General features: G+C 47.8%; 1 protein-coding gene across 1 annotated transcript in view; it reads left to right on the top strand.

Annotated features, from left to right (window-relative positions):
- The window catches only part of PTAR1 (protein prenyltransferase alpha subunit repeat containing 1), a 98,059-nt gene extending 93,954 nt beyond the window's left edge, over positions 1-4,105 (top strand). Inside the window, exons 6-7 of the mRNA XM_030193852.1 lie at positions 936-1,234; positions 2,991-4,105. Coding sequence (XP_030049712.1) covers positions 936-1,234; positions 2,991-3,330 — 639 coding nt within the window. The 3' untranslated portion in view covers positions 3,331-4,105. The remainder of the gene's footprint in view (positions 1-935; positions 1,235-2,990) is intronic.
- The last annotated feature ends 10,303 nt before the right edge of the window (positions 4,106-14,408 follow it).

Here is a 14,408-nt window from a genome sequence, read left to right as displayed (position 1 = left end):
GAGGCATAGATTAAACATTATTATAAAGACCCTTATTTTTGCAATTCACACAAGTTGTCCTTTGGCTAAGACTGATATTTTTTTCTTGTGCCTTCAGATTAAGCTTGAGATCCTTTGTAATATTGGAGGGAGGTGACATATATTTTAATACACTGCCCTAGCAAACACAAGGGACTATGCAACTATTTTATAAACCAGCTTTCTAGGAGTATTCAGTCTCCTATCCCCCAGTCAGGAGTAGTCTAGAAGTAAAAGGGGCAGACTTAAAACCAGGGAAGCCAGGTTCAAAACCTGCTTCTCTCACTGATGCCCCTTGTGATCTTGGGCAAGTCTCTTCACTCTCAACTTAGACTGTAAGCCCCCTTAGGCAGAGAAATAACTATGATACCTAATTGTAATTAGCTTTGATTTGGAAAAGGTGAATATTGTGGAACAAATTGCCAGTACAAATTAGGACAATGAATGATACTGCCCAATTTAAAAAATTGTTAAAAACGTATTTGGTGAAACATTCTAGAGGTATGTAGTATAGCAGGTTTTTGAGACGGACAATCAATTCTGCGGTTCCAAGGAATGATAGGAAGTCTTGGTCAGGTTTTATGCTTTAACAATGTTTTATTGTTCATTGTACGTGCTTATTGCTGTGCCTTATGAATTATGGATGTATTTGTCTTTTGTTATCTGCTGAATATAAATTAATAAACTAAACTAATTGTCTTTAATTCCAAATATATGAAAGCCAAATATTTGTCATAAGAAGATGGTGTTAATAGTCTTTGTAGAGTAGTATGTCTTAAGAGTGTATAACGAGTTGAGAAGCAGGGTAAAGCATTCCTTGAAAGCCACATTTTGCCTCTCCGTTTTTTCCCCACCTGCAGCAGTATTGCTGTTATTGAGTGTACTTGTCAATCTCATGGCTTGCATTCCCTCTGCAGATCCTTCTCGATGAATTGTCTTCCACAAAACATTGGGTGGCCATGCACATTTCAGACCACAGTGGCTTCCACTACCGCCAGTTCCTGTTAAAGTCTCTAATTGACAGAGCGGCAGCAGGTAACAGCGTACCACAAGAGGCACTGCCTGCCATTGAGAAAACGTGCAGTCTTCCAAAAACCGAAGGGACCTGTGATGAGTTGTCAAGGGTGGACATTCCGCTTCTGCTAGAAGAGGAAATGGAGCTTGGTGCAGATCTCATTGAATCGTACCCCGGCCATGAAACGCTGTGGTGTCACAGGTGAGCAGATTCTTGTCATGCGTGCCTCATTCAGGCTGCAGACACAGTCCAGCACACTGCTTTCATGCTCCAGATGTTAATGTGATGCTTCACAAGTTCAGGTAACCAAACAGTCGCGTGCTCCCCTCCTTTTTTCCTTTTTTGCACAAAATAGTACTCCCCAAGTCAAGTTTTAAGTTTATTAGACATTGAGGAGTATCTGAGCTGTTCACAAAAAGAAAAGAAATATAATTCAGGAGAACTTGTAAAGGGGGAGGGGGAGAGCTGTACCCTGCAGGCTAGCACCAGGAAGTACCTTTTGTGATGAGCTTGTTACAGAGCTAAGGGTCATCCCATTAGTCATAGGTTGTGGGTTTTACAGCATCTTCTCCTTGATACAAGAATATGGTCTATAGTACATCTGACATGAGAAGTGATCCAGTTGGATTTTTCCCCCCAATTACTATAATTATATGTGTTGTCTGCAGCAGAACTGGTTTTAATGGGATAGAAGTAGGGCCCCAGTGGCACAAGAGACCCCCTTGGTGAAGCTGAGTAATATCACCAGGGCAGAACTTCGGAGTTCTTCATGCCTGCTGGGCCCACACCTTAGTCTCTGCCCTGGGCTGTAATATATTTGCCACAGGACCTAGTCTGCAATAAAGCTCAAGTATAACATGGGAAGGGGCTACACAGTTACAATTGAATTTTGTTAACGAGTTGGTTGTAACCCCATTTTAGTCTTCTTTTACCATCCAGCACAGTGAAGATACAATCATAATGACTTTTAATTTGATGTGCGTTGTACTCTGTAACGGAGAACATGAGGCGTCTTCAGCCAATACAATCTTAAAGATTAGGAAACAGTTCACTGTCATCAGTGCAGGGTTATAGGCCACATTAGTGGATGTGCTAAAAGAAAACATTGCAAGATTCAGATTAAATATGACAATGGTAGCATAACTGTTTTGCATTTTCTTTCTTTGTATTTTGAGAAATACAATTTTATTATTTGCAGTGCTCTCTGTCACACTTTCTCTGTCTCTCTGTGATCAAAGAGACATTTGGATGGTCAGTTCCTAAGAAGCATGGCTTGTGATACATGAAATCACCAAAATATTTGTTACCACAAGTACTTCTGCTGCACACATGAGATTAGGCTCCAGTCCAGGGGTTCTCAATTCAGTCCTCGGGACACACCTAGCCAGTTAGGTTTTCAGGATACTCACAGTGAATATGCAGGAGAGAGATTTGCATAGAATGGAGGCAGTGCACGCAAACTTCTCATGCATATTCATTGTGGGTATCCTGAAAACCTAACTGGCTAGGTGTGTCCCGAAGACTGGGTTGAGAACCATTGCTCTAGATTAACACACATCCGCTTCCTGTTCTGTTTTGCAGTCTGTTCCCATTAAGAGGAGGTGAGGGAGAGAAATGAGTCCCAGCACAAATTTAGTCACTGCATCTCAGTGTGCCGCCAGCAACCATCATCCATTAGCATGTAGCAAAGTTCTTTATATCCAGCTAAAGCTGCTGTGAGTGCTGTGGCCTTATGGCTTTGTTCTGAGTGATGGATTGACACCAGTAGTTTACCCCTGCTTAACTTGCTTTTGTTTTTATAGAGCTCTGCCTCGACCCCTGACCCCTCCTTCAGAATATTTTGTCTCAAACTCCCCCTCCCCTCCTGTTATTGAAGTTCATAGGTGCTTGGCATTTTATCAGATGTCTCATATGTGTTTGTATGTGATTTTTGTTTTTGTTCCCCTGGACTCTAAAGGCGACGTGTGTTTTGTCTGCTGCACCAGTTTAGCACCGAGTGTCTTCAAGCTGCCTCACAGCCCACACCTGGGGATCACGACCGTGCTAGAACTCTAAATGGCTCCTATGCTGGTGGCCCTACCGCTCAAGCCATGGATGTGGACAGTGTGACGGACAGCAGCAGGCAACTTTACACCCAAGAGATCAAGCGCCTGAAACGTGGCCCTGAACAAGACTCCCCAGGCTTGGGAGCAGAGCACAGGTTCACAGATGGCATCCTGTCTGCCTGTAGGAACCCTGAGCAGGCCAGGTTTGCGTCTGCATACAGGAAGTGGCTGGTTACCTTCCTGGGCCAGTGATGTGAATGAATGAAACGTGTCAGGGTGGGAAGTGGGGAGTGCAGTTGGCATTCAGTAGTACAGCATTCCTTTGTCACACCATAGAAGAGCTACTAGCCATCAGCCCCTTTCATCTTATTTTTGATGGTGAAATTTAAGGAAGAGAGAGGGCTGGCTGTTATTATTTATGGTTATTTATTTTTATGAAATAGAAAAAAACTGGCATTCTTTTTTGTGTGTGGGGAAAATGACTACAGATGCTAAGTGGAGGTGTTGGGGGGGGGGGGCGTGGAAGGGAAGAGGCATTTGGGGATATGTCTCTAACCCTCTACATATGTAACGTGATAACCATCTGCTTCTTGTCCTAATGCATTTCTGGTTGGGAAAACTGAACAGCAGCTTAGAAGCATTCACAAAAACTGCCTGCAAAGGATGTCAGTTGAAGAGGGCTTTGATTAGTTTATTTTCAGCAAAGGTATCAGTTGAGTACCTGATTCACTGCCAGTGTCATGAAGGCCTTTCTCCATGCTCATTTCATTTCTGCTTCCTCACAAGGGGGGGGGGGGGGGTGTTGTCACTAGGTTATGAAGAAAATCCCTACATGTATTCCACCAGTACTTCTAATTGATTCTCGCTGCTCTCTTCTTTCTGGCTGAAACAATTAGCAGATATGGATGATTTAAACAAAAAAAAAATGCGGAATGTTCTGGGCTTCACCTTCACTCAGCTTCCTTTTTAGCCTGGTTTTGTAGAGGGAAACTGGCCTTATGAAATCATGTCTGTGTGTTTTGGCTCTTCCCCCCCCCCCCCCCCCCCCCCCCCAAAAAAAAAAAAAAAAGAGGTGGGGGGGGGGGGGGCACATGAAAAGCAAGAGCCAATGGTCACTGGGTGTTCTATCATCCGTTGTATGAATGAAAGATTGGGTGAATGGATTACTCTTAAATCATTCACCCAATCTCATTCATAAGACGAATGATAGAACACCCAGTGACCATTGGCTCTTGCTTTTCATGTGCCCCCCCCCCCCCCCCCCACCTCTTTTTTTTTGTTTTTCCTTCTCCATCCTAGAGGCTGGGTCAATCCAGCTGAAATCTCAGGCAGGCTGACGTACACTGTGATGTCATTGAGCATTTTGAAAGCTGCCCTGCAAGAGGTGTTTTTTCCAGCTCTCCCTTTTTTCCCCGACAGAACTCTTCCAATTGCCTCCTGTTAGTTTTACAGATAGCGACAGATAAATATACTTCCATTGAACATTTTCATAATGTCCTTCATCGCAGTGCTGAGAGTGCTTCAATCTGTTTTTGTAATTCACAACGATGTATTTATTTGTTTTGGTGCATCTCTCTTGCCGTTGTCGGTTTGAAAAGTGCTTGCATTGTCCACCTGTGGGCTGAAAATAAGTCTTAAAACTCAAATTACAGCTGAAAGAGCATGAGCAAATCCAGTCCAAATGTGAATCTTCCTGGAAGGTTTGGTCAGACTGAAAAGTGGCTCCTTCCTCCCCCTCCCCACAACCTCCTTCTCATGTACTTTGCCAAAATGAACACTAACTGGAGTCATCAGGCTCTAGAATCTAGATTTATTTTCAGAGAGAAACCAACACCTTGCACGGATTCTTCTTTTCAGTCTTGCCTTTTACTCGAAGGGATTGTTTCACAACACAGGAATTTTTCTTTTCTTTTATTAAATTACATGTTTACTTTTTTCAGAGTACTCTTAATCTTCCGCTTCAGCTGAAGGGATTTCAAGGGTATCAAAACATGTTTAAAATTCCTGCTGCTTACACCTCAGATGTATTGGACCATGCCAATCGGAGCTACGCCATGCCCCAGACCCTCCAGATTCTCTTCTTACATAGACTCTTAAGCTCATACCATGACAGGTCAGAGCAAACGGCATGGCCTGCTGCTGTTACAGAATGTATTTTTGTGCCCTCTTTAGAGTAGCTCCGAAGACTAAATACACGTAGCAGAGACTGAACCCAGTGGAAAACTAAGGGCCTGAGTATTTGTGTCCAAAGAAAAGACAATAATAAAATATTACCCATGTTTCTTAGATGACATGAAATTGTGCTTTTGTTCTCATCTTCAGCAGTTCATTTGTTTCCAGTGGCTTTACAAAGCATAAAACCATTTTGTTACTCTCTTTCAAATACTGCATGTGAAATAACAGACATATTTTAGAACCTATGCACAGGATGTTTTTTCTCACCAATTAGCAACAGTCATTCAAAGCAGTTCCTAATTTTGAAAGCTTAGAGCCTGAGGAGCTGTATTTCCTAAATGGGAGGGAAGAAGTTGCTGATGTGTGATGTCTCTTCTCCAGTTATGGAAGAGAGCACCTCATGCTGCAGTGTTGCTGCAGATAACTGAACATACAATTAGGACTCCTCCGTTGACACCCAAGTGCTTATGTAACCAAAACTATGTGCTGGCTCACTAACGTGTCACGTATGACCTACGTGCAGATATGTTGTGATGGATTTTCAAAGCCAGTGGAAAACCTAGTCGAAAATCCAAGGGGCCTTCATTTTTGCATGCAAATTCTAAAGTAAAGACCAATGAATAAGAATGTTGTGCTAGACGAATGCTTCCCTACGTAGAAAAACATTTAATCTGCTATTGCATTAAAAAAAGATTGTATTATTATTTTTAACATTTGTTTTTGACTTGGGGTTTGCGTGTGTTACAGGATCTACTGGAGTCTTACCAAGGATTTTGGGCACCAGAACTGTCACTTTTTTTTAAAATTTAGGATAGGAGTGGGGTGAGAGCGGTTGTTTCATTCAAGAGCCGCATGCTCTGTGCAACAAATGCCACTCACTGTGATGCCTAATTTCATTTCCCTTTAAGATCTCATTTGGAGAAATATTACCATATAGATAGCACCATTACTAAACCATATATCAGGCTAAGGGCTGATAATGTGAATACAATGCTAATGAGCGCAGCTCTACAGCGTTAAGTTGCACTCTGTGGGCTGTTTCCCATAGCAAAGGTCAGGCGTTCCAGTTTAATAAGTAAACAGTACTCAGGGAGGTGATGCAGATGACTGAGCGGGCAGCACTCCTGCCTGCTTTGCTTTTAAGTACACAATCTGAAACAGCTTGATTTACTAAGACACCCTCTATATACCTGTCAGGTCTCCAGTGCTCCAAGGTTGGTAAAGAAATCACACCCACATACCCCAGTTCAGACTGGAGAGCCAGCCAAGGACAGGAATCCATTAAAAAAAAACTGTTTTGTTCTCGTTCAAAAAATCTGCAGCAGGCAAAAATAAAGCACTAGCTATCTTCGGTTAGAAGAAATAGCTATTTTGCACAGGTGGTAAAAGTATACATGTAGAAATTTTCTATGTGACTTTACCTGCAGTAGGAAAGGCATTCATGGAAGTGTTTTGTTTGTTTATTTTTTTGTTAATAAAGTGGGAGCATTATTCAACTCAGGAAAATTACCTACACAAATCTCTATGGGTACTTTACTCTCGGGCAGTGTTCAGAGTAAAAGAAGGCATATATTTTTGCTTTGAAAATTGCTGCAGAGCTTGTATTTAAAAAGTGCCTATGCCCTGTAGATAGGTGAGCTGTTCACAAATTGCCTTGTAAAAGGTTTTCATGATCTTGTCTAAAGCTAGGGTTTTACAACATTTTATTTTTGACCTAAATCCTGCCTTCTGATTTCTAGAGTTTTATTCTGTTAACATTATAGCCTAGTTCTCCTGCGACTACTAGTAATCATTTCTATAGCACTAGAGGGCTCACAAGTTTTTGTACCTGGGGGCAATGGAGGGTTAAAGGACTTGGCCAAGGTCACAAGAAGCTGCAGTGGGAATTGAACCCAGGTCTCCAGGCTCAAAGCCCGCTGTGGTAAGCATTAGGCAACTCCTCCACTCATTACGCTCAAAGCAGATTCCAATATATAATAACACAGTAACTGAAACACAACATAAATATTTAATAAAAGTGTAATAAGCTTTTGTCTAATTAACAATTGTACAAAATGCAAACAAGAAATAGAACCTGTGGCAGATAACACAACATTTTTAAAAAGTGCGGCAACCGGCTTCTGGTAAAATTTCACATAATCCTCAAATCCAGTGCACAAGCACGATGCCGCAGAGTATCTGTAGTAAGACATGAATGGCTCGAAGCTATTTTAAAAGGTAAGTTTTAGCATTTTCCTGAATGGTCTACGTGATTTTCTTGCACCCAAAATTCTTTTGAGTAACAAAGGGTTTAGACCTACGAAAATGGGTGCTCTTCCCTTTAAACCAGGGGTTCTCAGCCCAGTCCTCTGGACCCATCCAACCACTGAGGCTTTCAGGTTAATCACAATGAGTATGCAAGAGAGAAATATAATTTAGTAATCATGATTAATCGTGTGATTAGTCGCACAATTCAAGTGTGTTGTTGATTTATTTTTCTCCGAGGACAAGCAGGCTGCTTGTTGTCACTGATGGGTGACGTCCACGGCAGCCCTTCCAATCGGAAACTTCACTAGCAAAGGCCTTTGCTAGTCCTCGCGCGCCCATGAGCGGCCGTCTTCCCGCCCGAACCGGCTCGTGTTTGTCAGTCTTCTTTTGTCCGCGCTCGGTACGGTCGTGTTTGCGCCGTTCGCGCCCCTTAAGTTGACCCTCGCGCGTCTTTTGACTTTTCGCTTTTGGAAAAAAAAAAAAGGGATTTCGGAGACGGACCTTTCGGTCTTTTTCCCCTTCCCGTATTTCCAGTTTTTGGCCCCGTTAAGTTTTCTTTCGTTTTCAGGGTAGGCCCTTTTGAGGCCTTGGGTCGAGTTTTTTCTCCCTCTCTTTTTGGTGCCTTACCGCAATTACGAGTTTTGATTTCGCCGGCGTGATTTTTCCGCCCATGTCATCGAAGTCTCCCAGCGGCTTCAAGAAGTGCACCCAGTGCGCCGGGTAATCTCGCTCACTGATAGGCACGTGTCGTGTCTGGGGGCTGGGCACCGCCCGCAGGCCTGTAGTCTTTGCGCCCTTTTACAGAAAAGGACTCGTAGCGAGATTGGCCCAGTGGAACGTTTTGTTCTCGGGCTCTTCGTCGGCATCGGCACCGGGAGTATCGAGTGCGTCGACGTCGACAGCGTCAAGACCTCCGCCCTCGGCCGAGACTGTATCGATTGCATCGAGGCATCGACCCTCTGCATCGTCGGGGCTGAGACATCGGAAGGCTGCGTCGGTGGTACCGCGGGACCTCCACTAGTGCTGATGTCGTCGGACGGTGGTGCTTCGACTGGAGTGCAGGTGAGGGCTGTCCATTCCCCTGCTGGTGGCGGTGAGCCTTCGGGTGGGTCTCCCCCTACCCTGAGGGCTCCTGCGGTACAGCCCCCCCGAGACCGACCTTCTTCGGCCTCGGCCCCGAGGAAGCGACGGCTGGATTCTACGTCCTTCTCGTCGGTACCGGGAAGCTCCGGTGACATGCTTCGTTTGTAAAAGTCAAAGAAGCATCGACACCGGTCTCCTTCCCGCGTCAGTACCGAGAGCTCTGGGTCGCCGAGGGAGTCGGCACCGAGTAGGCATCGGCACCGGAAGGACCGCTCACCCTCTCTGTTCAGGAGGTGTCGATGCGCTCCACCTTGGACAGCTCGGAACAGCCTCCACGCCCGGAACAGACTCTGACTTCGACACCTGCATCAGCTTCCATGTCTTTCTCCACAGCCGCCCTGCACAAGAGTCTCCGGGCCGTTCTTCCAGAGATCCTGGGAGAGCTGTTGCGCCCTTCCCCTCCGGTACCGGGGGTGCTTGCGCCACCGGTACCGTCGAGTGAGGCGCCGGCTGGCCCCTTGCCCGGGGTGAGGTCTCAGACATCGGTGCCGCTTGCGGTACCGACTGCGGTTGCCTCCCAGGAAGGCTCCCCGTCGGCGGAGGGAGCTTCGCCGGTGCGGGCAAGGGAGTCTACCTCTCGACGCTCACACCGTGGCCGTGTTTCCACGGAGTCAAGCTGGGCACGGCTTCAGACACAGGTTCATGAACTTGTGTCTGATACCGATGGTGAGGCCTCGTGGGAGGAGGAGGAGGACATCAGATATTTCTCTGACGAGGAGTCTGATGGCCTTCCTTCTGATCCCACTCCCTCCCCTGAAAGGCAGCTTTCTCCTCCCGAGAGTCTGTCTTTTGCGGCCTTTGTCCGGGAGATGTCTACGGCCATCCCCTTCCCGGTGGTTGTGGAGGATGAGCCCAGGGCTGAAATGTTTGAGCTCCTGGACTATCCTTCTCCACCTAAGGAAGTGTCCACAGTACCCATGCATCATGTCCTCAAAAAGACATTGCTGGCGAACTGGACCAAGCCTCTAAGTAATCCCCACATTCCCAAGAAGATTGAGCCCCAGTACCGGATCCATGGGGACCCAGAGCTGATGCGCACTCAGTTGCCTCATGACTCTGGAGTTGTGGATTTGGCCCTAAAGAAGGCTAAGAGTTCTAGGGAGCATGCTTCGGCGCCCCCGGGCAAGGACTCTTGAACCTTAGACTCCTTTGGGAGGAAGGCCTACCATTCTTCTATTCTCGTGGCCAAAATCCAGTCTTACCAGCTCTACACGAGCATACACATGCGGAATAATGTGTGGCAGTTGGCAGGCTTGGTGGACAAGCTCCCTCCTGAGCAAGCCAAGCCATTTCAGGAGGTGGTCAGGCAGCTGAAGGTGTGCAGAAAATTCCTGGCCAGAGGGGTGTATGACACCTTTGATGTTGCGTCCAGGGCCGCTGCTCAAGGTGTGGTGATGCGCAGACTCTCATGGCTGCGTGCCTCCGACCTGGAGAATAGGATCCAGCAGCGGGTTGCCTTGCCGTGCGGACAATATTTTTGGAGAGAAGGTCGAACAGGTGGTAGAGCAGCTCCACCAGCGGGATACCGCTTTGGACAAGTTCTCCCGCCGGCAGCCTTCAGCTTCTACCTCCACAGGTAGACGTTTTTATGGGGGAATGAAGACTGTTCCCTACTCTTCTGGTAAGCGTAGGTACAATCCTCGACAGCCTGCGGCCCAGGCTAAGCCCCAGCGCGCTCGCTCTCAGCAGCGTGCGCCTCAGCAAGGCCCCTCGGCTCCCCAGCAAAAGCAAGGGACGAGCTTTTGACTGGCTCCAGCAGAGCATAGCCGACATCAATGTGTCAGTGCCGGGCGATCTGCCGGTCGGCGGGGAGGTTGAAAGTTTTTCACCAAACGTGGCCTCTCATAACCTCCGACCAGTGCGTTCTCCAAATAGTCCGGCAAGGATACACCCTCAATTTGGTTTCCAAACCTCCAAATTGCCCACCGGGAGCTCAATCCTACAGCTTCCAGCACAAGCAGGTACTTGCAGAGGAACTCTCCGCCCTTCTCAGCGCCAATGTGGTCGAGCCCGTGCCATCCGGGCAAGAAGGGCTGGGATTCTATTCCAGGTACTTCCTTGTGGAAAAGAAAACACGGGGTATGCGTCCCATCCTAGACCTAAGGGCCCTGAACAAATATCTGGTCAAGGAAAAGTTCAGGATGCTTTCATGGCACCCTTCTTCCCATGATTCAGGAAAACGACTGGCTATGCTCTCTGGACTTGAAGGACGCCTACACGCACATCCCGATACTGCCAGCTCACAGACAGTATCTGCAATTTCAGCTGGGCACACGTCACTTCCAGTACTGTGTGCTACCCTTTGGGCTCGCCTCTGCGCCCAGAGTGTTCACGAAGTGCTTGGCTGTAGTAGCAGCGGCGCTTTGCAGGCTGGGAGTGCACGTGTTCCCCTATCTTGACGATTGGCTGGTGAAGAACACATCTGAGGCAGGAGCTCTACAGTCCAAGCAGATGACTATTCGCCTCCTGGAGCTACTGGCGTTTGTGATAAATTATCCAAAGTCCCATCTTCTCCCAGTGCAGAGACTCGAATTCATAGGAGCTCTGCTGGATTCTCGGACGGCTCGTGCCTATCTCCCAGAGGCGAGAGCCAACAACTTGTTGTCCCTCGTCTCGCGGGTGCGGGCGTCCCAGCAGATCACAGCTCGGCAGATGTTGAGATTGCTGGGCCACATGGCCTCCACAGTTCATGTGACTGCCATGGCCTGCCTTCACATGAGATCTGCTCAATGGACCCTAGCTTCCCAGTGGTTTCAGGCTGCTGGGGATCTAGAAGACGTGATCCACCTGTCCACGAGTTTTCTCAAATCCCTGTATTGGTGGACGATTTGGTCCAATTTGACCCTGGGACGTCCTTTCCAAATTCCTCAGCCACAAAAAGTACTGACTACGGATGCGTCTCCTGGGGTGGGGAGCTCATGTCGATGGACTTCACACCCAAGGAAGCTGGTCCCTCCAGGAACGCGATCTGCAGATCAATCTGGAGTTACGAGCGGTCTGGAACGCTCTGAAGGCTTTCAGAGATCGGTTGTCCCACCAAATTATCCAAATTCAGATAGACAACCAGGTTGCCATGTATTACATCAACAAGCAGGGGGGCACCAGATCTCGCCCCCTGTGTCAGGAAGCCGTCAGCATGTGGCTTTGGGCTCGCCGTCAGGGCATGGTGCTCCAAGCCACATACCTGGCAGGCGTAAACAACAGTCTGGCCGACAGACTGAGCAGGATTATGCAACCTCACGAGTGGTCGCTCAACTCCCGAGTAGTGCGCCAGATCTTCCAGGTGTGGGGCACCCCCTTGGTAGATCTCTTTGCATCTCAAGCCAATCACAAGGTCCTTCAGTTCTGTTCCAGGCTTCAGGCCAACGGCAGACTGGCACCAGATGCCTTCCTCCTGGACTGGGGGGAGGGTCTCCTGTATGCTTATCCTCCCATACCTCTGGTCGGGAAGACTTTGTTGAAACTCAAGCAAGACCGAGGCACCATGATTCTGATTGCTCCCTGTTGGCCGCGTCAGATCTGGTTCTCTCTTCTTCTGGAGTTGTCCTCCGAAGAACCATGGAGATTGGAGTGTTTTCCGACCCTCATCACACAGGACGAAGGGGCGCTTCTGCATCCCAACCTCCGGTCTCTGGCTCTCACGGCCTGGATGTTGAGAGCATAGACTTTGCCTCTTTGGGTCTGTCAGAGGGTGTCTCCCGCATCTTGCTTGCTTCCAGGAAAGATTCCACTAAGAGGAGTTACTTCTTTCTGTGGAGGAGGTTTGCCGTCTGGTGTGACAGCAAGGCCCTAGATCCTCGCTCTTGTCCTACACAGACCCTGCTTGAATACCTTCTGCACTTGTCTGAGTCTGGTCTCAAGACCAACTCTGTAAGGGTTCACCTTAGTGCAATCAGTGCATACCATTACCGTGTGGAAGGTAAACCGATCTCAGGACAGCCTTTAGTTGTTCGCTTCATGAGAGGTTTGCTTTTGTCAAAGCCCCCCGTCAAACCTCCTACAGTGTCATGGGATCTCAATGTCGTTCTCACCCAGCTGATGAAACCTCCTTTTGAGCCACTGAACTCCTGCCATCTGAAGTACTTGACCTGGAAGGTCATTTTCTTGGTGGCAGTTACTTCAGCTCGTAGAGTCAGTGAGCTTCAGGCCCTGGTAGCCCAGGCCCCTTACACCAAATGTCATCATAACAGAGTAGTCCTCCGCACTCATCCTAAGTTCTTGCCAAAGGTTGTGTCGGAGTTCCATCTGAACCAGTCAATTGTCTTGCCAACATTCTTTTCCCGTCCTCATTCCTGCCCTGCTGAACGTCAGCTGCACACATTGGACTGCAAGAGAGCATTGGCCTTCTATCTGGAGCGGACACAGCCCAACAGACAGTCCGCCCAATTGTTTGTTTCTTTTGATCCCAACAGGAGGGGAGTGGCTGTGGGTAAACGCACCATATCCAATTGGCTAGCAGATTGCATTTCCTTCACTTACGCCCAGGCTGGGCTGGCTCTTGAGGGTCATGTCACGGCTCATAATGTTAGAGCCATGGCAGCGTCGGTAGCCCACTTGAAGTCAGCCACTATTGAAGAGATTTGCAAAGCTGCGACGTGGTCATCTGTCCACACATTCACATCTCATTACTGCCTGCAGCAGGATACTCGACGCGACAGTCGGTTCGGGCAGTCAGTGCTTCAGAATCTGTTCAGGGTTTAGAATCCAACTCCACCCCCCCGAGGGCCCATGTTTATTCTGTTCCAGGCTACACTCTCAGTTAGTTGGATAAATTGTTAGGTCAATCTCAGTTATGTCCTCGCCGTTGCGAGGCCCAATTGACCATGTTTGTTTTGAGTGAGCCTGGGGGCTAGGGATACCCCATCAGTGAGAACAAGCAGTCTGCTTGTCCTCAGAGAAAGCGAATGCTACATACCTGTAGAAGGTATTCTCTGAGGACAGCAGGCTGATTGTTCTCACAAACCCGCCCGCCTCCCCTTTGGAGTTGTGTCTTCCCTTGTTTGTCTTGCTACATATGGGACTGACGAACACGAGCCGGTTTGGGCGGGAAGACGGCCGCACATGTGCATGGACGCGCGAGGACTAGCAAAGGCCTTTGCTAGTGAAGTTTCCGATTGGAGGGGCTGCCGTGGATGTCACCCATCAGTGAGAACAATCAGCCTGCTGTCCTCGGAGAATACCTTCTACAGGTATGTAGCATTCGCTTTGTTCCCACTGCAGCTCTTTGTGACTCTGGGCAATGGTGGGTTCACTGACTTGCCCAGAGTCACAAGGAGCTGCAGTGTAGGGGAGGAAATAAGAGTAGAGGATGCCACAAAACACAACCAGCCAATGGGATGAAGTAAAAGAGTCCTTTATTTTAAGCACCAGTAATTGGACCCGACACAATGAGGAGAGGAGTAGACAACCCCACTGAATTCCCCCCATGCCTGGATCTTTAGAGAGGACCTTTCCTGACTGCCAGGTTAGAGGGGGATGACCTATGAGGAGATCCTCTGCAAAGTTTTATTTATGGACCAGACTTTGAACTACAACCGCTGTCTATTCCATATGAGATCAAGCTCTCACCACTCTGCAGAGGATTGTGACACTGCAGAGAAGAGATGGGTGAAGGGGCCTAAAACTGTTGTTGGGCCAGGGCATATATAGCCTACCCAATTCTGATGTGTTCACCCTAAGTATTAGGTGCCCCCCCCCCCCCCCCAATCCTGCTTAGCACATTGCAAGGGTGGTTATTTATTTTTAGTTCCTTGTATACTGCATAA

This window comes from Microcaecilia unicolor, chromosome 2, assembly GCF_901765095.1.
Source record: "Microcaecilia unicolor chromosome 2, aMicUni1.1, whole genome shotgun sequence".
NCBI classification, from domain to species: Eukaryota; Metazoa; Chordata; class Amphibia; order Gymnophiona; family Siphonopidae; genus Microcaecilia; species Microcaecilia unicolor.
Note: the sequence above shows the minus strand (reverse complement) of the source record. Positions and strands in the feature narration are given on the sequence as shown.